The following is a 26,502-nucleotide window of genomic DNA, read 5'->3' on the forward strand; positions in this document are numbered from 1 at the left end:
ATTTCAATTCACAACACAACATGAGAACATTACTGCCAGATGAGCTACGGGTGTGGTATCCTAAGAGCTACTCAAGAGTCATGGCATTCTCACAAAACCACACATGAAGACGCACAAAGATACACAAATCCTACACTTTTTCCTAAGCCCGAGGCTATCAATGCTATCACGCACCCTCTTCGCATCAAACCCCTAATGTCCTCATTTCCTCTCTCAAACAGCCCGTCAATTTTATGATAAGACGTGTGATTAACGGACCAGTGTCTACAGTCCTTTGACAAGTAATATATATTTTTTGCATGTCTCTTCATGCCATTCAGTCAAGCCTGTATAGTGCAGGAAATCTATTTTACTACATATACATCAATTTTTATAAGGTTAAGCTATGTTCATGTTACATGTTATTCAGTTTCGACACAGAATGTGATTTGAAGAGAGCGTTCATGGAACCCAAGACTGTGTTAAACCAGTCAATAAGACAAGTCTGACAACTATTTTTGGGTCAGCACCCATAAATAGGGATGAACACTGCCCTTCACCTAGCACCAACTGTGTCTGACCTCGCATGCTCGATAGAGAATGCTTGATGAAGTTACCTTGAGGATGACATTGTTGTGTTGCCAGCTCCACTCTCCCTTGCAATGGGCCTGAGCTGAGGGGTGTTTGCAGGCTATTCTCTGCACAATTCACCACCCTATTAGTCTATTTACTCTCTCCTCCATCCCCATACAAGCACCCTATGCCGCTGTAATGACTCAATTTCCCCACTGCAATGGCTGGCCTTCAAGAATCAATGAAGTTAATCTTAGGTTGCCTTAGTTTATCTTGCTTTGGATCGCACACTCATTAAGATATACCATTTTCACCGTATAACGGAAGTTGTCCGCTTCCCCAAAAATGTTGCAGACTTAGCTCTGTCTGGCGGCAGGTTGTTGATAGGCCGTTTACTCTGTTGATGTTTTATAATAAATGCTGGGTAATACTGTATATTTCAGCACTTATCATAACATTTTTCAAATCCATTGCATATACGATAAAATGTTACTATCAAATCACTTACTTCCATTTCTGGGTTAGGCTTAGCATATACATAGGGTTGCATTTTTGCACCTTTGGTACAAAATTAAAGGTTTAGGACACCAACTGGGGATTGGCACTCCTACATAGAACTTTCATGACCTACACTATCAGGCAATGAAAGAGCTAACCAAATAACACTCCAAATGTCATTCCATCCTCAATTAAAAAGTTGAGTCAGCAAGCTTCTGGACTGCTTTTACCCAAAAATAGATTTCAAATCCCAATTACAACGTAGGTGTTACAAATAATCCCCCTTTTCCAAGTATTCTTTGCCACACCTTAATGCGCTTCTAAGATGCTTCGCAGCACCATCGTTACACCCAATTACATTTCATCCAGTTCTTCAAAACAGGTCCACAACTTGGGAAAGGAGGCAAAAAAAACTCAAGTTGAGACAGGTTGACTAAGTAGTAAGGTCCAGTACAGCAATATTCTTCTTGCCCAGGAATTGTCAGATGCTCAGGACATTCTGAGCAGGAGGGGTTGACATGGGGAAGCATCCACAACTTATCCTGCCACAACTCTTGCCTCTTTTCACGAACTGAACTTTTCCACTTTGTTTTGACCCCAGATAGACAAAATCTGATTTTGAGGGGGCAGTCTTGTATCATGCAAATGAGACCACTGACCACCATGCCCCTTCTAATGCGTCGCCAATGCAGAGTACAGTTTATGTTGACTCGGGGCTGAGGTGCAGAATTCGGTTTAAATGCCATGTCAAAACACAAATCTGCATATTCAATTGTGGAATCAATGCTTCATCATAAAGTGCCTGCTTACATTTGTTAATTACTGTATAGATCTGTGTATGTGGCTGAGTAAAATTCTGAATTGTACATCCTCAGGGGCATTCATTCATTAAATTTCCTTTATTGCTTATTCTGACGGGACAGAATAATGAACATGCTCAGAATATTCAGAGAACTCGGAATTAACGTCACGCTAATCTTCATCCATTCATTCGTTTTACTTTAGATGTTCAACTTAATATGTGCTATTCAACTAAATGCTCCTTCATATACCTGTACGGTAAGGGTGTAATTTATGTTACGTGTACTACGTCGTCACCATATTTATTGTATCACTAGATTTGTGCAGAACTAGATTATACATGAGAACAGGTTGCAGCTAGCTTCCTATCATCAGTCATATACCGTAACGATACTCAGCACCATGACAATAAGGTTCTTTTGTTTCAATAATTAGGTCACCACTTTCTCATTTGTTTAAATTTCAGTTTTACAGTTTCTTCCAGTTGGAGCACTGTCCTCAAAGATTATTGTTAGACTGTCGCATTTCCTTGGATGACCTATCAGAGTTAATATGTCAGCAAGGGTAATTAACCTCACAGAAAATGTGGGCATGTGTCAGCCTATCAGCGTGATTACTGTCTCTTGGGTTGCACCGCAGTCCAGAGGCGCCTCTTTTGGGTCAGTCGAACTTTGCCCTGCTGTCTGGGTTTGTGCAGAGCAGAAAAGGTGAATCGTCAACCTCCAGCCTCCCATACAAAATCGAAGGGTGCCTCCTTCATTTGCCTTGTTAGCGGACAAGGGGCTGCTGGCCTGTAGCCTTAAAAGGTCTTAATGAGGAAGAAGGGCTTGTTAGCCTTGGGTGGATAGCAAGAGACAGGTCCAGGCTCCACACATTCATAATTACCCTTACTCAGTAGTACTTTGATGCCACAATAATTCTGTGTCAGGAGGAGTAAAGCAGCATTAGAAGTGTCAGTGCTGCGCACCTTTACACATCATCATCAGTCCAACAAAAACAGAATTTGTACAGCAACCGCGAACAGCGGTGTAATTACCATACTGGATCATGACGTGTCAGAAGAGTCATGAAAAGGAAACTACACCAAATGTCATTCAAATTAAATATAATTATTAAAGAAGTATATAATTATGTATACCGTAGTTACAGAAGAACAAGTATCATGGAGCAGTTTTTGCAATGAAGAATTTCTAATTTCTAACACTCAAATGCAAAAATACTTTACAATACAAAAATCTATTTTTGACTTGTGTTTCTGAGCCTATGAAAACATGTACTCTTTTATTAAATGTGCTAACCACGGTGTCCCATTTACAATTAGATTGTTTCATATATTTATTTTACTCTCATGGGGGCACTATATATAGCGAATAGCTACCCCTAGTACCAATAACAACCCATAGCGCAAACATTTTGAGTTTTGGCTTGAAAAAGCTCTTCAAAACTTGGAATAAGGAATGCCGGGGTATATTAGTACATTGCGTTGTCACTGCAGTAATCCTATAGGGACCAATTATCCAATGTGAGAACTGGTTTCACACTATCTTTCCTTTTGACACGCCATTCCCATTCAAATATAATTGAAACGAGTCATACAGAATACCCCCCCCCCCAAAAAAAAGACTATTTCCTTGGAGACTGATTACGCTGTTGTGGTGGCTTGAACCACAATACACTGACATGGATGTCAGTCAAAAATTAAATTATCATGGTTAAGTAACTTTTGCAACTGTAATATGAAGCCGCCGTGAGATTTCAGATGTCTTACAGTATTACCTACAGTGACCAGAGACGAAATTGTGTAACTGGATGTTGCTTTTAAGAGGACACAAAAAGCATAGCTGGGAAGATAAAGTGGACATCTAGTAATAGGCCGAGAGAGTTGAAGTGTCCTTCAACAAAACATCGAGCCCTTAGTTGCTCCAAAGGACGTTGTCTCCACTAACAGCGTATGAGTGAGGGCTTGAGGTGATACTGCATCGGGCTTCGAGTGTCATTAGGGTACAAAGGCGCAATAGAAATGTGGCTCATTCAGTCACCTCCTTTATGTTGTACATGTGGAAACGCTAAGTGCTTGAGTTATTTCCGGAGTGAGAAAGATGAAAAATTCACTGCGCATTGTATAAGGTGGAGGTTTCAAGGCTTCAGGCACAATATAGCGTCTATCGTAAGTAGCAGAGAGGAAAAAACACATTTGGATTACTTTCAAAGCAGACACCTTACAGATAACTGATTGCTTTGGATTTTTTGTTTTTTAAGTGTCATACTAAAATGATATTCAGAGAAAGATCATCACTCTCAACTAAAAAATATGAATAGTCAATAAACATGTTTAGTGATGTCCAAACAAAGAATATAAGGGTCAAAAGGATAAATGAATACTGGTGTTTAGCATGTGGTGTGATGTTATAATTACCCTTGTTTGTAATCTGTTTGCAATTTTAAAAGTGAATGTAAAAGTACTTAAATGTCTGTAAATTATGAATTTAACCACAAAAAATATATATATATATTCCTTTCTACAGGGCTTCTCTTTATTTGGGTCAGGGGTGAGTGACTTTGGGTGGGTTTACTGGAGCCCAACCCATCACATATCAGGACCTCATTCCTCAGGAGGTTTATTTGCACAGATCTTATAGTTTTATTCTCATCAGAAAGTCAATTGTGGCCATTGTACTCCACCATAAGTAAATTGACAGCCATTGTATATCTGCAACGCCTCCTCCCCAATGATAGCTTGGATAGGCTCCAGCACTCCTGCGACCCTTGTGAGGATAAGCGGCTCAGATCATGGATTGGCGGGTGTATAGGTTTGTCTTTTGCTGGTTGTAAAAACGTATCCCCAAACCCTGCTAATTCATTTTCATTTCTGTTTTAGTCTTTCATCCCAGATAAAATATACTCTGGTACTTGTGATGCAGTGAAACATCATGCTCCTTAAAATGCTCGTCATCGTTTCAAGGAGATGGCAATAAATCATAGAGTAAAGAGAGGCGGTAATGGGCTCCCTATGGTAATCATAGGGTGGACCTTTCCTGTAAATAAGCATATAAATCCTTCATATTTAGACGAGGGGATATAAGCAATCAAATCTGCTTCCCACTCCATCAAATGTGAGCAGATTGACTTTTTCATTTGACATTGCCAACACCAAGTTTTGCCAGAGAAGAATGTCTTATTTGTGGGGGGGACGGGGGGTACAAAAAAACAATATTTTTTTCTCCACTTAAGATGTTTACAGATGGAGGATGATCCTAGACTGATTGGGTTGTTGTTGACAGTTTACATGAGGGGTGGGGGGTTGGTTGCATTTCATTTCACAGTAAGAAACCAACAACCATGTTTGCAATCATTTTGCTTTTGCAAATTGTTCTACAGTTAAAAAAAAAAAAAAATGTGGACTTAGTGGGGTTTTGGCAACATTGTTGAGCATTAAAATAAAAACAATATGAACAGTGACACATGGATTTGACTGACATTTTTGTGTGGAGTCAGGGTGCAACTGCAACTTCAAAATTGTGCTTTTCTTATTCTTATTTTCATCAACACCTGTAATAGTACAAATACACTGTTCTAGTACTTGTTTTAGTTTTTACTGCTTTCACCCTCATACATTTCACGTAACCATCTTTATTACTTACTAATACAAAATAAAATCCGAAGAAATTGTTCATTGACGTAATGCCTGAATTTGCAGTGCAAAAAGCAGAATAACAGTCGCACCTGTACTGATTGTAAAAAAATGCATTGAAGTTTGTTGTTGGACATACTAAATGCTGTAGTTTTCTGTTCATGCAATATCATCTTTGCTAATATTAACTGACAAATTTAGTGACAGATTGTTGCTATTTTTAGAAACACAACTACTGTGTTGTGGTTATCTACAGTTCACTAAAGAGGACTCGCGTACATTTGTTGTATTGTGTCACACCATTAAATATTGCCGTGTACTGCTTGTGTGACAACTTTCATAGTCATTCTCAAGTATTAAAAGAATGACGTGTTAGTAATGCTTGTATGTGTGTGTGTGTGCGCGCATTTAAACTGTATATCTCATTCACACTTAGCATTGGTTGTGTATTATTAGTACAGTTTTCTTTGGAATTATTGGTGGATGTACTGTATGTGGTGGAGGCCCTGTAGCTCAGCGGTAAGAGCACTGGTTTGGTAAACCAGGGGTTGTGGGTTCGTATCCCACTGGGGCCTCCACTCCCTGAGAAGGGTTGCGTCAGGAAGGGCATCCGGCGTAAAAAAATTGTGCCAAACATATATGTGAGTTCATCTGAGATGACACGCTGTGGCGACCCCGAAAGGGACAAGCCGAAAGATACTTACTTACTTTTTACTGTATGTGGTGAAGAGGAATATATGTTTTTCTTTACCTCCTTCACACATTTAGTTTTTAATGCAACACCCTGCAGCGTTTCAGAAATCCACACCATGAGTTGGTGGATGGTAACCACCAAGGGCTATAATAGCTTACGGTAATTTTCACACAGTACAGTAATCGGGTGAGGCCGACTTGGCTATTTAGAAAATTCACATTCTCCCAACTTTTGCACAAGTTATGACAAAAAAAGACAAGCCGAAAGAAAATATATATACATATATTTGCAGTGTTTTCAATATACAGTACTTCATTTATCAATCCTTTGTAGATTCAAGTAGATAGCATCATTTAAAGCTTTTTGACATTTACAAACACAGTAATAGGAAGCTTTGATATCTAGGTTTTAGTTTGTGAAAAGAATAGAAAAGTATCAAAATACTTTTGACGCTTAGTCCTTTAATGTCAGACACTTCCAGACTTTTACTCATGTAATATTCTACAAGGTTGTTCCATGCCTTTTGCCAATGCTTCCAATTCCAGACTTATTACTAAACTAGTCTGTGTAGTAATGAAGGTCTGGAAGTTTTAAAAGTTGCACGTTGTCTAATGAACCAACTTATGTACTACTTTTCAATGCAATATTTAATATAATCATTGTGATGAATTGGTCACAGTTACAAGAATGTGAGTTCCAACATTTTAATGACAAACTTTGGATTATTTTTTAATCCTCGGTCTATTTGTTGAGCTATCCATTAAAATGCTGAAATTGATAATAAAACCCCATTAATATTTTCATGCCTAATTATAAAGCAATTTGCCATCTGTCAGTTAAACACATCTTGGAGCACGTCCTGATGACAGCAGCCATCCCCCCCTCCCCACAAACACACACACAAAGTTATGAACATCCACAACAACACTACCACCTCTTGAAAACTTTTTTTTCTCCCCAAGGCAACGAGTGAGAGATGCAACGTGTACAGTTTCAGCAATTTTCTGTTCTCAGAGAATCAGGCCACAGAACTCGTCCATCCCTTTGAATCTATCGGCCTGTCCTGTCAATACAATTTTTGACATGATTTCTTTTAGTATCATTACATAGACTTTCCTTTGCGGTTTAATAAGTGTAGAGGGGAGCATAAATGGGAGGATAGCAGTTACAAGCTGAAGAAACCTATCAACAATCAAAGTCAGTGGTCAGTGGGAGCTTTTGCTCTTTAAAAACATGAAAATGATTGTCCTCATACTAAGCACAGGAGGGTGGTGCCATAATAAAGTTTTATGTGCCATATCTGATCATTGAAAGACTTCACAATCAATCCATCCATCCATCCATTTTATTTGCTGATTATCCTCACGAGGGTCACAGGGAGTGCTGGAGCCTATTCCAGCCGTCAACGGGAAAGAGGCGGGGTACACCCTGAACTGGTTGCCAGCCAGTTGCAGGGCATATAGAGACAAACAGCCGCACTCACAATCACACCTAGGGGCAATTTAGAGTGTCCAATTAATGTTGCATGTTTTTTGGAATGTGGGAGGACACCGGAGTGCCAGGAGAAAACCCACACAGGCAAGGGGAGAACATGCAAACTCCACACAGGCGGGATTGAACCCGGGACCTTAGAACTGTGAGACCAACACTTTACCAGATGATCTACCGTGCCGTCCAGCCAATAATAATACTTTGGTGTAACTATCCATCCATTTTTTTGGGTAACACTTTTCCTCGTTAGGGCCACAGGTGAGCTGGACTCTTTCCAATCTGACTTTGAGTGATGTATGCAGTACGTTTACCTGGTCGATGGCCAATCCCAGGGCACATATGGACAAACAGCTACAGTATTCACACTGAAGGACAATATAAAGTCTTCATTGAACCTAACGTATGTTATCGGGTGGGGATTTAATTAATTTGAATTCGGGAGGAAGCTTAATACAAGAAGGGCGGAGCCAAGATTCAAACCCTAAACAAACCTCATTACTGCGAGGCGTAATTGCAAACTACTTCATCATGCTCCTTTCAAAATGACTATTTATTTTGCTACTCTCGCTCTTCATCCAGTTTCCTATAAACTTTTATGAACATAAATGTGAGGACTTATAACTCTTGTTCCATTAATGGTAATGTCCAATGATTACAATAATTCACAAAGTGTTGCTTCCACTTTTCTATTTTACCCTTCCCGCAATTCCTGAATGTTATCTCTTTTACTTTTTCATCATCATTTCTCTCTTCTCACATTTCCTCCACAGCCCCAGGAGACATTCATCTTTTCTGGTGCTAATTTGTCATGAGTTCCTTTTATTGGAAGGTCATTGTATGGTTCGATAATGTATTTAAAGTTTGACTATTGGTTGCCCACTTTTCTTCAAAGTGTGTATCTGCATCTCTGTTTCAAAATGCAAATTAATTCCAATATTAGTTACCAGTCACACAGAGACTTTTTGAAAACCTAGACTATTAACTTGTATATTCGTATTAAAGTCTAAATGAGTGATCATATAGACAGGAATGAACACCGCCTTATGTTTTGACATCACACTGGTGATATTCCAATGCAAACCCAGTCTTTTATTAATATTTTCTGCAACGTATATTATTCATGGGAGGAACTTGTTTTTAACAGTAAGCATGAAATAACTCAGCATTTGTATGCATAGAGAACGTTGTTTCCTGTCTGTGTGGTCCAGGAAAGTCTGCTGCCCTTCTTCTCTGATATCCCATCACTGAGCATTATTGTCCCCAAGATCACACAAAAAAGTGAATATTGTCATCATTGTTTCTGTTTTTAGGTCTGGAAGGAGAGATAATATGTACACTGGAGCAGTGACCAGTGTCCTTCAAGTTGTACATTTTGAAATTCGACACTTTGGGATCTATCCATCCATTTATCATGCCGCTTATCCTCACAGGGTTCAGGGGAGTGTTGGAGCCTATACCCGGGTCACTTCGGGCAAAAGGCAGACTACAATCTGAACTGGTCGGCAGTCAGTTGCAGGGCAAATTTGAACACCATCACTGAGAGGGAATTGAACCCGCACTTTCTCCACCAACGTCCAGCCTGTGTACCACTCTATCAAGTTCCCTAAAACAGCCATCATACAAGATGTCAGCAGACAAAACATCAAAGGAGTAACTTGAGTAAATTCAATTGCTTTGCAATCACTTTTATGCTACTTTATTCTTGCCAAACTTTTTTTCACCCCCCAGAACAAGACTCTACAATAAGAATGTGAGAAGAGAAGAAGAATATGTGTGAGGCAAAGCACCGGAACATGACGCTTCAGTCATTTAAATTAAGGTTGAGTGCGGGGTACAAAGGGTGTGACATAAAGCTTGTTTTTCCCATAAACGCCGACCTGCTTTTATCAGATTCTAGAAAGGATGTGATGAAAGTTGCATGCAAATGGTGCGTCTTGAGGTAAAGAAGAGCCTTTTCCTTTCATTTTCAAAACCTGGATCAAGACTGCTGAAAGCTGCATGCTAATTTCAACTCGGTGTTGTCATGGGGCTGCTTTACATGTACTTATTAGAGCTACAAATGCTCGGAAAGGAATTCTCCTTTTTCATAAAATGTCGTACTTGTTTCTCTCGGGTGCAAATGTTCCAATTTTGGTCGTCTTTGTGTGAGTCTTGTGCAAAGAAAGTTGTACTGGGATCCGTTATTTCCAAATTAATTGGGCTCTTTTCTGTGTGTCCTTTTTCTGAAATGATATAAGCTTAGTGACGTTTAACATAATTACGTCCAAGTTTCAGATCTGTGGGAATAAACAATTATTCTCTGTGACCGATGATGTCCTTTGTTTGTGCACCATTAATTCTCAGCGGTACACAGGAGATTGGAGTCTCCGCTAGCTTTATTTCATAACTGAAGTGGTGCCAAAACACAAACTGGCAGAAAGGATGTGTAAAGGAGAAATAAACATGGGTGGGATGGAAATATGTAGGTGTTTGCATTTCTTGTTTCAATGACAATAATTCAAGGTTGTTTCCAGCCCACTATCTTATTTTTCTCATTAACAGGAACCGCAGTGAGACATGGGTGGAGATTGTATTTATTGAAAGCAAATCAGTATTTAATGAACATGTGAATGGGGCTGTTGTTCGTTCAAGGGGATAAACACTTAAATATGCCTTCTCAACAGCAAGTAAGAAAGACTTTCAGGTCATGCACAAGTGCAAAATTTAATCTGATTTTGCAACTGCACTCAGCTATGGCACAAATTTGCTCAATTTCTGATCATCTTAAGTTTATCAACAATACTTAAATGATGTACCACAATATTTATCTTTTTTTGTTTGCTTTTAGAGAGAATTTGTAGTGTGCCCTCCAAATGTGTTTTTATTCACCATTGTAATTGTCTTTTACATAGCCCCATTATAAGGAATGTTAACTTTAAAGAAGTTATTCTTAAGGTTCATTGCTCAAATCCCACTTCTTGCCTTGCTGTGTGGACTTTCCATGTTCTCCCCAAACCAGCTTTGTTTTTTCTGCCACATTCACAAAACATGCATGTTAGATCAATTTGAAGACTGTAATTGTCCGTAGGTGAAAATCTGACTGTGAATGATTCTCTCGGTCCGCCCACTCCATGGTATATCCCACCTCTTTCCAAAAGTTAGCTGGGATCCTAATGATGAGTGGCTGTATGGATAATTGATGCACCAAAGTAGTCTCTCGGTCAGAACCATGGAGAGTGCCTGTGTAATCTTGACTCACCTCCAGTTTGAGGCCTGATTTGAACTGTACTGCGAATTTAATCACATTTTATCAGCGGCAGAGAAGCCCATCCACCTGAGGAATATGAACTAAAACCAAATGATGTTTTTTTTCCAACTATGTGATTTTGGAATCTTGCTCCGAAACAATTTGCCGGCACAAATGACTCCAATCTTCTATCTATTGCTTATTTCAACGAAACACCTGATATGTTGTGTTAAATCCTTACAGACAACCTTAAATCCCATCCACAAAGCCATCAGAGGGTAATCTGTTCAAAACAATACCAGATGAAAGCGAATGCTGCCAAGGAGGAGGAGGGCAGAGGGAGGGTAACTTGATATGATAAGGAAGCAAAAGTGAAGAAGAAATGAATTGGGGAATATTTTGTCTCATACATGCTGTCACTACAATTATGCTATGTATTAGTAAATTGTGAAGTGTGATATGAAAGGTTCTACAGTGCAGGCCAAAGCAAGTTTATGCTTCATCGGACTAAAACAAATACCCCCAAATACCTGGAACTGTGTGTATAAAGTGATGATTCCTACTTTTTCCAACCTCTTTAATGAAACTTAAATCATGTAAAAACAAAAATCATTTCAGAAATTGTTTCAGCATTCGCGACAATATGTATTATCATCGTGTCACAATAGCTGTAACTTCCATCCAAGTGCGGTTGTTCAGAAAGTGCTGCATGTTTAGAGTTAATGTTTGCTGTCTCATTGCTATAAAAAAATAAAAGAAACGTAACTGGAGGCCCATTTTAGAAAATGAATGGCGGTTATGGCAACCAAGAAAGGAACAGCTGGAACATAAAAAAAAGATGGCACCCACATTTATAAAGTGCACCCTGACAAAACTATTTCAACCTGCTCACCTTCACTGGAGGGTTTATGGCTACTGACAGCTTGAATTAACTTTGGAAACTTGCTGTCACCCAGGCCATTACATTGATTTGAGACTATAGAGGGGAAAAAAAAGAACTGTCCTAAAATACTGTGCCTATATACAGTACACAGAATAGCCACAATATTACAGCGAGTTAAAGATTAAAAGGTCAAAACAAGTTGTATCATTTTACAAGCAGTTCACTTGTTTTTACACTTATATGACCGAAAAGCATGCTTGAATGTTACTTTAAAGATGATCGGTACAGCTTTATGATGGCAACGTGTTCAGCTGGGAGTAGATTAACTCGATTCCCAATATTTTTGGTATGAAAAATAATATCTTGAAGTGACTAAATGAGATGTTGATTGTTTCCAACTAAATAGAAATGTACTACTACAATCCCCAGACTGTGATAATAGATAACGTTTACAAACATTTACAAATGAACTGTAGTTCTTATGTATCGTGTTCATAATAATGTTTTAAGAAAAGAATGAGAAGGCAAACTAATCAGTTTATCCCCCCAAAAAAGTACATGTTTTGAACTCTGCATGTGTGCAGAACAGAGTGGATTGTGTGCGCGTGCGTGTGTGTGTGTGTGTGTGTGTGTGTGTGTGTATGTGTGTGTGTGTGTGTGTGTGTGTATGTGTGTGTGTGTGTGTGTGTGTGTGTGTGTGTGTGTGTGTGTGTGTGTGTGTGTGTGTGTGTGTGTGTGTGTGTGTGTGTGTGTGTGTTGTGTGTGTGTGTGTGTGTGTGTGTAAAAAAGCGACGTGGCAGCCCCATCATTCTGTTATCACCGGTCACTCCTTAACAAGCTTTGATACCCTTTACAACCTAGCAGCTGTCATTTACTGTCACCCACTAAACAAGTACACAACGGACACGCCCACACAGTCACTCTAAACACACACACCAACTAAACAACTTTCCAAAACTCATAAACACAATTGATCATATTAGGATTGATGTTTTTTTTTTTTTTCTTCCAACCGCACTTATGAGCTTTTTCCCCACTTGTCACATTGCACAACAGTAATTGGCCTTAGGAAGTAAATCCCTTGTTATGCAGTAATTATACACAGCAGTTTGAAATCTCTGTCACCATATTTCTTCGTCTCTCCTTCCATGTTTTCATTCCATCTGCCGCGTTTGTTTATTGTCGCTTGGCTTATTTTGAAGACAGGGACTGCACAACAACTGCTTTTTTTGTCAGGACTTGCTGATTTATACGAGATACTCTCATCGATACCCATATTTAATGACTTAGGTGCTTACCAGCAAACCAGCACATTCAGCAATTGTCGTGTTTTTGTGCTAGTTTTGCTGATGACCAGCGGGGCGGCAGCAGCGCAAACAAAACAAATGGTTTTTCTTTGCAAGATGGCGCCAGGACCACTGGGATGGTGGGAGGCACTGCGGTCATGTGCATTACCAGAAAATGTGCATTTCAAGCCATCAATCAATATCACAAGATTATTTTTGTTTTGTGTTTTTATTTTGCTTTTGGCTTTTAACTAAACCTCGCAGGTAACACAGTCAACTACCCAAAACAGCTGCTGGAGAGGTTTGGCAAATTAAGGATGGTCGATTTACAGTCTGTAATCTGGACTCGGAGAGGGATTTGTGATTAACTCGACAGCAATCTCTGATAGATGAGGAAATTATTCAGATGTCATGCACACAGTGGCTCTTTTCACATCTCGGGACTGTCAAGTGAGATGAGGCATCACATAACGGCGACACTATGCAGTAAATTTTTCTGTTTTTCAGTTCTTCCTGCTGCAGAAACAATTTAGAAAGGTTGAAAAATACACAATTACAAACTTGACAAACCTACTTCAGGTTGTACCCGCAGGCTGCCGTCTGGCTCGCACACACTCAAAATGCCAAATCCTTTGTTATAAACAAAACAAAAACTCGGCAAGAAGGATCACAGCGTCCAATCCTAATTCCATGCATATTTCGCATGCATATGAAGAGAACTGCAGCGGCAGAAGCCCATTACTCAGTAGCGTATAATGTTGAACTCTTTAGGAAGAAAAGTGGTTTATTCTGAGCTGTCTGTGTACAAAGGAAAACGTCAAAACTGGCACCAAAGTGATGATGAGGCCTCTGTATATCTATCAGAAATGACAATTATCCTGGAAAACCATCTCTCTGGAACAGTTTCTTGTAAATAAAATAGTCAACTTCTGAAGCAATCGTGCAGTTATTGTCCGGGAATGCATCCATGCCGCCACAACAAATAAAAACTACTTTTAAAACTCATTTGTAAACACACAAACAATATATCGTAAAACATGACAGATGGATGGATAGTTTCTTGTTGTGTAAAAAGAGGTGGACTGGGAGGGTTGTGAAGTCATCTAGGACTTTAATAGTTAAAAGAACGTAAAATAATTTGGAATATCTTCTGTAGCCAAAGGAACAAATACTACAGCAAATGAGAAACTAATTTGATTGAGATTTGAAAGTAAATTCACATGGTTCATTTCTGCTACGAACCTGATCTTCAGCCTCACCTTGTGCCAATCGACTACCAACACAAGAATGTGCTTTGCCTCCTTTTTCGCCATTCAAACAAAGACAAGAGGGCTTCTAATTTAAAAACTCTCTAAGCAGACGGTTTGTCCTGTCTCATCAAGCGCGAGTTCTGGAAAACAAGTCCCTGAATAAAGAAAAGAAAAAACTAGCTATACTGTAAGAGCCAAAAGTGTTGTTCTATTGAAACCTGTGAAGAAACCTGGCAGCGCATTAAGTGCTTCGATGCGGATTTGGTGGCAATACTTCCAAGCGCTACATTCTGAACTAAAGTACTGAACCAAGGAAAAAAAACAAACATTTGTTTTGGCAACGACGAAACACTTAGTTGCATGTAAAACTAATTGTTTCTCTGCAGTCTGCTCAATGAATCAATCAACCAATAAATGAAAAAAATTCAGAGAATGAGAATCTCCTTCGATTCTCATTGTATGCGTTTTTGTCTGAGCGGCATGTTATTTGCTTATTTGCATTTATGAACTTCTGCTAATGATTGAGGGGCCGGCTGTTCTTGTTCTCTCTCACACAATCATCATCTATCCCTTTCGTATTAACTCAATTCAGAGCTAACCATCCTCTTTCATCTCTTTCATCTCTCGCTGTCTGTGCATCTTGTACTTTAACTCCAGCTATCCGCAAGTCTTCTCTAATCACAACCATAGATCTCCTCTTTGGCTTTCCTCTTTGCCTCCTACCAGGCGGTTCCATTTCCAGCATCCTTTGACCGATATGTCCTCTGTTCCTCGTCTGAACGTATCAAACCAACTCAATCTGGCCTCACTCACAGTCTGAGCTGTCCTTCTGATGAGCTCTCGTTCTCCATTCTGTCCAACCTCGTCACTCCAAAAGAAAATGGCAGCATTTTCAACTCTGCCACCTTCAAGTCTCTCTCCTTCCTAGTGGTCATTGGTCCTGCCTCCAAACCATACAACTAGTCTCACTTACCATCCCAGTTTGTCCCAAACATTTAAACTCCTGCGCAATTTTATCATCAACTCAATGCAGAGTCTTTCTCCAGTAAACACAAATGCGCGAAACAATACTGAACAATTACTGTTAGAATTAAGATGCATATCATGATAGAAAATGAGGATCCCAATAAAAGGTCACTCATATTAATATCTCAGCCTAGACAGCTCACCCTGTGACATAAAGCACCTGGCCACAGTTGTTACCGAGCATTCTTTACCTCACCTTCTGTCAGGTCATTCCGTGGCATTACTGGCTCCCCACTGGCTTCCTGTCTGGCAGACTTCTGGCTGCCAGGTCGTATCCAACTGGTCCTCAACCTGAGCGCAGCTGCTGTCAGGCCAGGTGGCTGTTAACTGGCTGTCTGTCAGCTGAGCAATCACCTCACTGGCTGAGTGGCTTGATCCCGGCTGTTGGCAGGTTCTGGTTTGTCCTCATGTAGTGAGAGCAGATAGCTTGCTGGAGATGAAATCAGGAACTCATTACATATGACCTTGAAAGTGGTTAACAAAATCAACCCCCCCCCCAAAAAAAAAAAAAAATTAAAAATCCCAGCCTTCTGTATTCTCTAAAAAGTCGTGCCACAACTTAATTCTTTGGATAACATGTATATCATCAGAGATAATTGGAAATGTACCAAACATATATCATCAGGATGTTTTAATTGGAGGTCCAAAGTGATTTAATTAAGAAAATGGTAAACTAATTTCAACTTACAAAGAAAAACAAAACAGAACACAGAAAACAGCATGTGCAGCAATATTGGCACCTCTCCTTAATATTTGGTTGCACACACTTTGGCGATGATGACAGCTTCCAAATGTTTCTTGTTTCAATCTATAAGCTTTTTGCACTTCTTCGGTGGCATTTTCTCCCACTCTTCCTTTGCGATATGTTCAAGCACTGAACATTTGAAACATTTGTTTCTCAAAAACAGATTTCAGACCCCCACAAAAATGTCCATATGGATTGAGATTAGGACACATTGCAGGCCATTGCATTTGGATCTTCATCTTGGTGGAGGACCCATGATCTTCACCTCAAACCAAGACACTTGGCTCCAATATCTCTTGATAATTTTCTGATTTCATCATATCTGTACATGCACTATACAGGCGAGGCCTCCATTTCAAGCTGCAGCAAGGCAGCCCCACAGTATAATGGATCCTCCACCATGCTTGACTACCAGCAGGGTTTCTAGCTTCGGTGAGTGAGGGGGAATCAGTAAAGAGTAAAAAGCCAGGCTCAAGCGGGATTTTGAACCTTTCGGCTCACTCTGTTGAAGTGTAAGGAGGAAATTAATCCAATGCACATGAAGAGGACAGTGATTTTGTGCATCCATTCACCCATTTCCTATATACCGCACACCCTCATCAGGGTTGCTGGTGTGCTGAAAAACAGATCAAATTCCTCCCATGCAGAACCCTCTGCAGTGCTGGCCCAGAATGTTGATGTTTCCTTCTTTGGCCGAGTTGTGAAAACGTTACATGGTGAGGACAGCACCAAGCACAGTGAGAGCGAGAGGATCGAGGTGCTGCCTGAAGAAAAACTTGCCCAAAAAAATAAACGCCCCTTGTGACACACGGAAATTGCACAACCCCAGCCCAGGCCAATCATTGGAGGTTGAGGTGGGACCACTACCTAGAAAATCCTGCCGCCTCTCTGGGCGCCTGCCCATATCTTGGCATATTTCTTACAGTATATCATGTCATGCAACTAATACAGATTGATGGAAAATGCAAGAAAGAAGATGTGTAGTAGAAATAACTGAAGTGATGATCTTATAACTACAATGCAAAGCCTTGTTCTTGTTATTATAACTGTGCCGAATGCTTGCATTGGCACTGAGTTGAAGTCTGACAAGACTTGCTGACATTTCCTACAAATTTGGTGTTTAACTTGGGATCTTGCTCTGGATCATGTTGTAGAAGCAACAAAAATTATTTGAGATTGAGCATGATTTGAAAATGAAATCATAGTAAATAGACTTAAAAAAAAAACAGAACTACCTGGATTATGAAATCTTGAATCAAAGAAAAACAGCACAACTTGCAAGGAACAAGTGCCATTAAAAAAAAAAATGCCATCGGTTCCAATAAATCTCAGCAGTAAACACAGCAGTGACGTCCTCCCTTTGTGACTAAGAGATCAAAGCCTTTCACGGAACACCTCCACAGAGAGCCAAACTAAATTTACATTTGGGAATTAAAAAGTGTAATGAGATTGTCCTCGTGAAATTGTGTTTCATCCAGTCCTTTGGTGCTACGATAAATCACATTCTACGAGACAATAAAAGCAAAAAAAAAAAAAAAAAAAGGATGGCGTACGCCGAGAGATAACATCCACTAACAGCGGGCGAGTGGCTCAGGTTAACAAGTGTTGTTCAACAGGTCTTCAGCAAATAGAATTAAAAGACTATTGTTGGATCTTTGCTGCACCCCAGAGACTTAAAGGCAGATTCCTCAAGTCCAAAGGCGTTCAATCTTTCTTTATCTTGATCTGACCACGACTGAATTTATCACTTGCTACTTGAGATAACGTGTTAGTGCAAGTAAATATACTATGTGCTGTGTTTTTGTACATTAACAGCTGCTGAAGACATGTCAGCCTCACCTCCACTACAAACAATTCCTCTCACTGAAAAGTGAAACATTTACAAGTCTCTTGGGTTGTGTAAAGTCGCATGTTTTTTTTTTGCTTGGCTTCTCTTTTTAATGGGACCACTGAGTTACTGGTGAAGGCCGGTGTGATGATGACCATAGAACCAGAAATAAGGCTGACTGCAACATCCAGTAGGAAACAATCTGGGTGCTGAGTACAATGTGAGCAATACGATTAAAAGTATACATCAATTACATTATAATCATTTTCAACTCAGCTATGCTACTGTATATCGCGTGCAGCTAAAAGTATATTGGCTTATGACCAAAGTCTAATAAGTGGCACAGTTTTATCTTTGTTCCCTCTCAATAAAGATAAAGTTTGCAAGTTTTACTTTATTATTATTTTTTTTTGCTTTTTAAAAAATTATATGTAAAAAGTGTGTCAGAAAGGTACCAGGACTACGTATCATGAAAACCCAAACTACAAGTTTTCCCCTTCAATGTGGCGTTTGCTCCGTTCAGTGGGTGAGAAGATATGAACTTGTGAAATATGGTTTTATTCTTTTGGAACAGCCTGGCTATGGACTGTTGAGACTGTCAATATTTTCTAAATAATTGATTTCATTACAGCTTTAAATCGGCCGGCACGGTGGTTCAACTGGTAAAAGCGTTGGCCTCACAGTTCTGAGGTCCCAGGTTCAATCCCGGACCCGCCTGTGTGGAGTTTGCATGTTCCCCCCATGCCTGCGTGGGTTTCCTTCAGGCATGCCGGTTTCCTCCCACATTGCAAAAACGTGCAACATTAATTGGACACTCTAAATTGCCCATGGGTGTGATTGTGAGTGCAGCTGAGATAGGCTCCAGCACTCCTCACAACCCTCATGAGGATAAGCGGCAAAGAAAACGGATGGACATCTTTAAATCATTGTGTCTATTGATATTAATAAATCTACATTCACTATCTACAAACATTTGATAAGATTTTATCCAGGGATATTTTTTTAACAAAGTGAATATCATTAATTTATACGGTTTTATTTTAATTTGCCACATCCTGTATGTTTTCCATCATTTTCTTTCTTCGACTGATGATGGGAGTTATGGAGTTTCAGTTCAGATTACGTTTCATCACCCCCTGTGTGTATTGGATGTGCGTATGGGAGGAGGGGGTGCAAAGGGAGTTTCTTCTGATCAATAAATATAGTAAACACCATGGGTTGTCTTGGTTATTTATTCTCACAAAAATGAGAAAAGGTCAACAGGAGTACAATCTGAGAGCCCCCCTGCAAGTTCCCTGTCGATTCACAGTCAGCTCACTTTCCAATAAGCAAGCAGGACAGGATGCGCCATGTTGCTTCTTTTCTGTTTTGCTCATTCTCCATCAATCTCTCAATGAATGGAGATGCTCCCACCCCAGACTACCAAAATCTAATTATTGATTTACTTACTGAAGCCAACACGTTGCTTGCAGGTGGGCCGGAGACCCACAAGTAGTGCAAAAGTTCACACAGGAACCACAAGTTCAGCAGTGTCGTACCTGTACGACTTCATTGAACAAAAGTTCATGAACTATTTTAGATTTCGTCCGAACGTGAAGTGTGCTTAGTTTATTTCTCCCTGATGAACGTGATTGAGAATGCACTCATTACGGTGTCAAAGAATTGTGATTTGGAATTTATTGTTTTATGACAGCACAGGTATCAAATTCAAGGCCACGGGGCCAGATCCAGCCCGCCACATGATTTTATGTGGCCTGCGAAGGCAAATCATGTATGTCAACTTCCGTGATTCTTGTTCAAATCTGTACCAAAATTTCAAATTGTCAAAATCATAAATCTTCATGTTTAGGTATTGCAAGCGTCTTTATGTTACCAAGAATCAACAATAGTTGAAAAACCTATTACCCTTATTCTCTGAATCCAAAAGTAATTCATAAATTTCACGCATCAATATGATGAGGCGATAAACGATGTTTATGGTTTCGAAGTCATAACGGCCCTCTGAGGGAAACCGAAACTACAATGTGGCCCGCGACAAAAATGAGTTTGACATCCCTGTATTACAAGTATAGATAAATGCATATTTTGTTAATACATACACTGTAGTCAGCCAGAGCTGGAAGGAATCCAATGTTAGCAGTCCTTTCACCATCAGTCCTGTCAAACTGTGTTGTGGGTTTTTGTCTACACATTAAAAACAAAAATCCCTCTTTGGTTTAAAAAAAAAAAAAAAAAGACTATTCAAGCAACAAAGCAAGTTTTTCCTCATGTTTTTGAGATTGTAGGGTGAAAGCAACAGTGTGGAGCGAATGGGTAGCAACAGTGGGGAAATGACATTGCAGTATTTTGAGAGGAACAGCCCATCAGCAACAACAATAACAACAACAACAAAAAACACTGTAGTGGCTACTAAAGCACTATCGCCTCAACGCTAAAAGTAAGCAGCTAATAGTGTTACCAGCATTAGCTTCAGATAAAATTGTTCCAATCTTAATGAATTATTTAGCAACCTAAAGAATTAATCATGGCTAGACTATGCATGAACGATGAACAAAAATCACATTGTGTTCAAAGTTTGTTCAGCTATGTTGTGCTAATTCATTTCATATTCAAACGAAATATCCATGTTTCACCACACCCGCCCGCTTTTGTTTGTGTCCGTCTGTTCAGTTGCTTCTGTCGTCTGTCTCGCGAGCCCTCGTCCCTCATCCTTGTCTACAGGCTGTGCCAAGTGACGTGACAGATGAGCAGAGGAAATGGTCGCTCACGTTTCCTCCATAATTGGAGTTTACAGAGCCGTCGCCTCAAGGCGATATCTACAGTGTCTCATTTTCTACAGACAAGGTGAGGTGAGGGGAAATCAAAGGTGAAATCTGATTGGTGGTGAGCACGATTGTGTGAAAGCTACAAGAAGGAAAAGGACAGAATCACAAACACAGTAACCAGTCAGTCACTGGGGTCAATTAGATTATTATTTTTTTAAACACACAAAGGTTTTAGAGTTTGTCTATAAAGGGATTTTAAATATTTTGAAAAAAGCACTTTAGCAGAATCTAAAATTCTCCTGTATTTAATTTATCCATCTATTCCTTTTGACTCAAAGGTGAGCCAGAGCCCCCCAGCTGATTTTGGGCAATCACAAGTATCACATAATTTAAAGCTCAAGTGTCGTCAAACGGATGATTTTTGGTATATCATTAATGGAAAAACCCACAGCCAATATGGTCCCATGTGTTTTTTCACCACAAAACATGATTTTGACGTATACAACTTTTTGTAACTCCTCCTCTCGGAATTTGTTGTCGAGAAGAAGCAGGAAGTGACGTGAAGGACAGTAGTGCCCCCTCGTGGACTCCTTTGTTTCCATTAGTTTTACCTCCGCGAAGGTAGCTCGTTGTTCCTTCGTGTTAACCAAAATGCCGGCTCATTGCATTGCTGGACATTGCTTAAACACTCGGGAGAATGGAATTAACCTTCATAAGTTTGAAAGAAACCCGGTTCGTTGTGAAAAATGGATTGCACGGGTGCAGAGGACGAGAGCTTCGTGAGTTTCAAATAACAGGTAGGTGTGTATACAGCTACTAAAAAAAAAAAAAATAGTTTGGGGCGGACCACGTAATCGGTCTCTCTCATAATGTAGCAAAAGATCCGCGTATGAAATGTGTGGATGTGCACATCGCCCAGCCAATAATGTCCCACTCAGCCTGCAACATAGCTCGAATCCACCCCCTCTTGCACGTCGGGCCGAAACCCACCCACACCGGCTTAGCCGCCGCGTTCGGCGGTCACATCTTCCGCGAAGGCTGAGCGTCGGGCTTTGCGATGGGGGCGGCTCTGAAGAACCCAGCCGAGAATGCGTTACTCAGTCGCGTGCGATGCGAGCATGAAGCGCACAGGCTCGACTGTGAACCGTCATAAGCCACACCGGCCGGCTGCGATGAGCCCCGGTGGCTCATCTGTGCCGCGGAAGTGGATCGGACGGGATGCGGTTTAGCTGTGATGGCACATCATCTGAATATGGCTCGAAACAATAGTGTAATATTGCCCTGAGGGCTCGAAACAATAGTTTAATATTGCCCCGGTAACTTCACTCAGTTGTGTGGTGTTGTCCTTTTCGAAAAGAGCTTCCGTGTCAGAAGGGGCGTTGGAAAAATCCGAATATCTCTGTTGTTCGGCTTCCATAGTAGCAGGCACGGCGCGTTTTCAACGGCGGAAGTGACGATGACGTCAAGGACAGATGACGCGACTAATATGGCGACCAATTGGATGTCGAGGGACACTCAATGTCAGTGACGTCTTTTTTTTTTTTATGGTATGGACATTGAAGTGAATACTGTTTTATGTATTTTTCATTACAATATCTATTTTACAATGTTTATAGGGATGTCACCCGCACTTTAAGGTCTGCACATGAAGGACCAATGGAGATTAATTGGTCCAAGCAAACAAAATCCCTAAATTTATGACCACACCATCGATTAAAATGGCATGGTCACACTTGCACATCAAAGTTATCTGCCTGTGTCACATTATGCAATAACCATACAGAAAGCCATTAAAATCATATTCCTGTATCACATCATCCACCCAAACTCTTTTCAAAGATATTAGGGACCCAATCGATACATTGAGCTAGGCAAAAATTAATTCGCAACCACTTATTATAGGTGGGATGATGTGGCCTTCTTCAAAGAGGTATTTCAAATATTGATATTAACAACAAAAAAAAACCACTATGTATATGAAAATGTATTACTATCACTATTTTTACTTGCTGTGGTAAAAAATAAATAAATCATCCAGACTTTCAACACAGGTGAAAATTACAGCAGAGAAGAGTTCAATGAGGAAATTTCATCCCTATGAGCGCTTGAGGCCGTGACAGAATGACGTGATCCCAATGTGGGCGAGCCAAAATCTGGATGAAAATCATATATGGCTGTTGCTTATCAGTTCTCTGCAAGGCCCAGTATTTGCTATTTACTTTTGGAACTGTCACATGCAGTACATCAGAGCAATAATTCTACTTGTTGGAACAACCATTCATACTTGGAGCTGGAATAAACTAAAATGAACTTGATGACAATAGGTAATCTACAGTATATGTTATCGGAATGAATTTGCTGGTAATAATTTCACCTAAGATCATGTTCAAACTGCATATCATAACTGTTTGACCTATTACATTGACATTCTTCTACTCTGGCAGATAAAAAGCAAGTTTGAGACCACTTGGTCGGTGTTTTGGGAGAACAATCGTGTATTGACTAAAAAAAAATAAAATTAAAAAAAAAAAGCAAAGTACCAAGGATTTGGCAAATATATCTTGAGCACACACACAAACACACTGAAAGTCTCAAAGGAGCAATGGAATAGATGAGGAAGGGATCCATGAGCCCAAAGAACTAAATAAATATTGACTTGAAAGAATGAGGTCTATCACAGTACATAAAAGGCACACACACACAGACACACAAGCGTACAAACACACTTTCACAAAAATCCATGTTACAAAGACCTCTGTACACCATTACAGTTCAACCTAATACTTCAACAAAACCTCGAATCACCATTAATATTTATAGGAAGTCAAAGATTGAGCTTTCCAATAATAGCAGTGTGTGTTTTGTATATCTCCCTGTTTTTATTGCAAGCTAGAGCACTTTACTGGAAATTCTGACAAACTGTGTGATCCTGAATATTTCGTTCCATGGATATATTTCTTCTTTTAGTACACCTCTAGTTCTCCCTGTGTGAAGTAAAGTACTTTAAAAGTTTAAACTATGGTAATGAGTTGGGACCAGAGGTGAGTAGAGTATCCAAATATTATACTTGAGTAAAATAACCGCTAATTTAGAATATTATGACTCAAGTACAAGTAAAAAGTAAAAATAATTCAAATAATACCAAAATATTTAGTTAGGTGGAAGCACCCAAAGAAAAAAAACTACAAGAGTAAGGTGAATAAATTCTGTTGTTGTTTTTTTCAACAGACCATGAACATAAAATAAGTTAAAAAAAAACATTATGTTGAAGTTGACACACCCCCAACCACTTAATTAATTTATTTTAATTTTTTTAGGTCCCCAGAATCCAACAACACAAAAATTGGTCTCCACAGAAACATTATTTGCTTTACCTGCTTAAAATACTTTTTGAAGAAGCTTTTTTTGTGACCATACTTAGTGATTGTGTGTGCGTATGCGACACCACAGGGGTAGTGCTAATGTTGCCACATCAACAAGCGAAACATCTGCAACTCACCGCAAGGTGTTTTCTCAAGATTGAAGTGGGCTGCAGGATCCAAGTTTGAGAAGTCACAATTTAAAAGCTGTACGAGAAAGATGTTGTATTTTGGATTCTGGAAAATAAAACCGCTAAAACAGCGCGGCTATTTTTGCCGCAAATTAGTTAAATTTGATTGGCTCGTGATGGTCGAGTGCCCGGTATGTGACTGCGTTGTGCCATTTGATTGGGGAATTGGAGTGCGAAGACGTTACGATTCCAGGCGCCCGATGCGGAAGTCGAATATTGAGAATAAAAATAGATGCTCACACGCAAGAATGAAAAAATGGGAATAGCGAACGGCGTGTCGATCATTTTAACGGAGTAGAGGTATCAATCCTTGCTCCTCACATAAATGCTCAACTACAAGTGAAAAGGATAGCGAATTTAAAGTTCTCTGACAAGTACAGTTTATGGAATTTGTTAGTTGAGTAAATGTAAATGCAGTGCGTTATTCTCCATCTCTGGTTTCGACACTTCATGATGATGGGGGGGGGGAAATGATTCATTAATTAAATACATGCAGAAGCCTGCGTATAACAGAATTGAGCCAACAAATCTTTTTCATCAGTGTTTATTTACTTTGAGGTGAAGTGGTGGGGCAGGGGGTTGGATGGAAAAGCAGGTCAGATTAAATGATGTAACTCTAAGAAACAATTCAATTTCTTGCATTTTATTTTCTGTGGTAAAATGAGGCAAAATTGTCATACTTGGTTGATCGTATCATATTTAATCAAGATAATAATTATAGAAAAATAAGTAAGTGAAAATATCATCATGGAAATTGTGGGCTCATAGTATGTATTGCACAGATGGACCAAATCCATGACCACAATTGAATATTGTTCTTGTAATATACATTTTGTCTATTTCAAAAATGAGTGGTCCATGCGTGAGCCAATTGTGACAAAAATTAGTTCAGTGTTTTTTGTTTAATCCTGAAAACAGATGGACTGATGGAGAAAGATGGGCAGATTTCCCAACAAAAGCCTAACCTCCAACACAAAAAGGTGCACATTGTAGAGTATACATGCATTAGCAGTCTATTCAGTGGTAAAATTGCAAATGAAAACATTTTTTTAATCATTTAGGGAAAATTTGACATTTTACAATGTGACACTAACTGAATTTATGATTGCCACCCATGGGCTACATGTTACTTTTGAATTTTACACTTATTTCAAAGCATGATGTTCGTTCAGAGAATGTCGTTTGTCTGATGAGATGACAGAAGAGACACAGCCACACCGAATACTTCACTCTCTGATTGAAGAAAATAAGTCTCTCCTCATCTGACCATTGTGGAGTCAAATGTGTTTTCTCCATGAACCTATGGTGTATGACTTTTCTTGCTACCAGGGCCCCATTATTAATCTCCACACCCATTAGATTTTGGGTCCGACTCATTCTTTGTCCTTGGTTTAACTTATTCTTCTGTGTGCTGTTGTTTAGCATTTGTGTATCTGTAATTAGTCAACCCAGCCTCTTCAGACAAACCCTCTTGTGTGCAGCCAATCACTGTCATTCCTCATGTCTGCTACAGTTCATTGTTCTGTCAGTCCCACTCTTATGTGTCACTCAATCAGTTTCAAACATGCCCTGGTGATTTGCTCCGAGCGTCTCATCTGCCTCATTAACCTGAATGTATGTTTCAAAGCATGTTTGTTATCAGAAGAAATAAAGCAAATCCCCAAAATGCAAAACGTGTACTGTACTACTCTGCATCGATGCTTAAGTTTGAAATAATCTAAATAGCTACGTGTTTTTGGCATCTGGTCATCCAATGGGCCAATTCTACGACTAGCCTGTCTGTTGCCATTGGTGGACAGCGCTCCATGCAACAGTAAAAATGTACAGCCAACAATGCAACAGTCTTCATACAACTGTGGAGGTCATACAAAAATAAACCAGTTAAGGATGAAAATAGCGACTATCCTTGCTAGCTTCATCCATGCTGATCTCTTATTTTTGTCGTCGAAATTATGTACAATAATGCATGGGCACGTGCCAACATCGCAACACTTTATAACACTGTAGTAACACTTGTAGGAGCATGGCATTAGACGGGTTAAGGTGGAACAGTGGATCAGCTGGTAAAGCATTGGCCTCACGGTTCTGAGGACCCCGGTTCAATCCCGGCCCCGCCTGTGTGGAGTTTGCATGTTGCATGCTGCGTGGATTTTCTCCAGGCACTCCGGTTTCCTCCCACATTCCAAAAACATGCAACATTAATTGGACACTCGAAATTGCCCGTAGGTGTGATTGTGAGTGCGGCTGTTTGTCTCTATGTGCCCTGCGATTGGCTG

The 26,502-nt window shown here is 39.8% G+C and overlaps 1 protein-coding gene across 2 annotated transcripts in view; it reads right to left on the reverse strand.

Moving 5' to 3' along the window:
* The window catches only part of LOC133491058 (uncharacterized), a 60,110-nt gene extending 39,413 nt beyond the window's left edge, over positions 1 to 20,697 (reverse strand). For both annotated transcript variants that reach the window (XM_061801936.1, XM_061801934.1), the window contains exons 1-4: positions 20,550 to 20,697; positions 20,011 to 20,095; positions 15,698 to 15,768; positions 15,535 to 15,629 (exon numbers count right to left, since the gene is read on the reverse strand). In XM_061801936.1, coding sequence (XP_061657920.1) covers positions 15,535 to 15,629; positions 15,698 to 15,768; positions 20,011 to 20,095; positions 20,550 to 20,620 — 322 coding nt within the window. In that variant the 5' untranslated portion in view covers positions 20,621 to 20,697. The remainder of the gene's footprint in view (positions 1 to 15,534; positions 15,630 to 15,697; positions 15,769 to 20,010; positions 20,096 to 20,549) is intronic.
* Positions 20,698 to 26,502: the final 5,805 nt, after the last annotated feature.

This window comes from Syngnathoides biaculeatus, chromosome 17 (assembly GCF_019802595.1).
Source record: "Syngnathoides biaculeatus isolate LvHL_M chromosome 17, ASM1980259v1, whole genome shotgun sequence".
Lineage (NCBI taxonomy): Eukaryota > Metazoa > Chordata > Actinopteri > Syngnathiformes > Syngnathidae > Syngnathoides > Syngnathoides biaculeatus.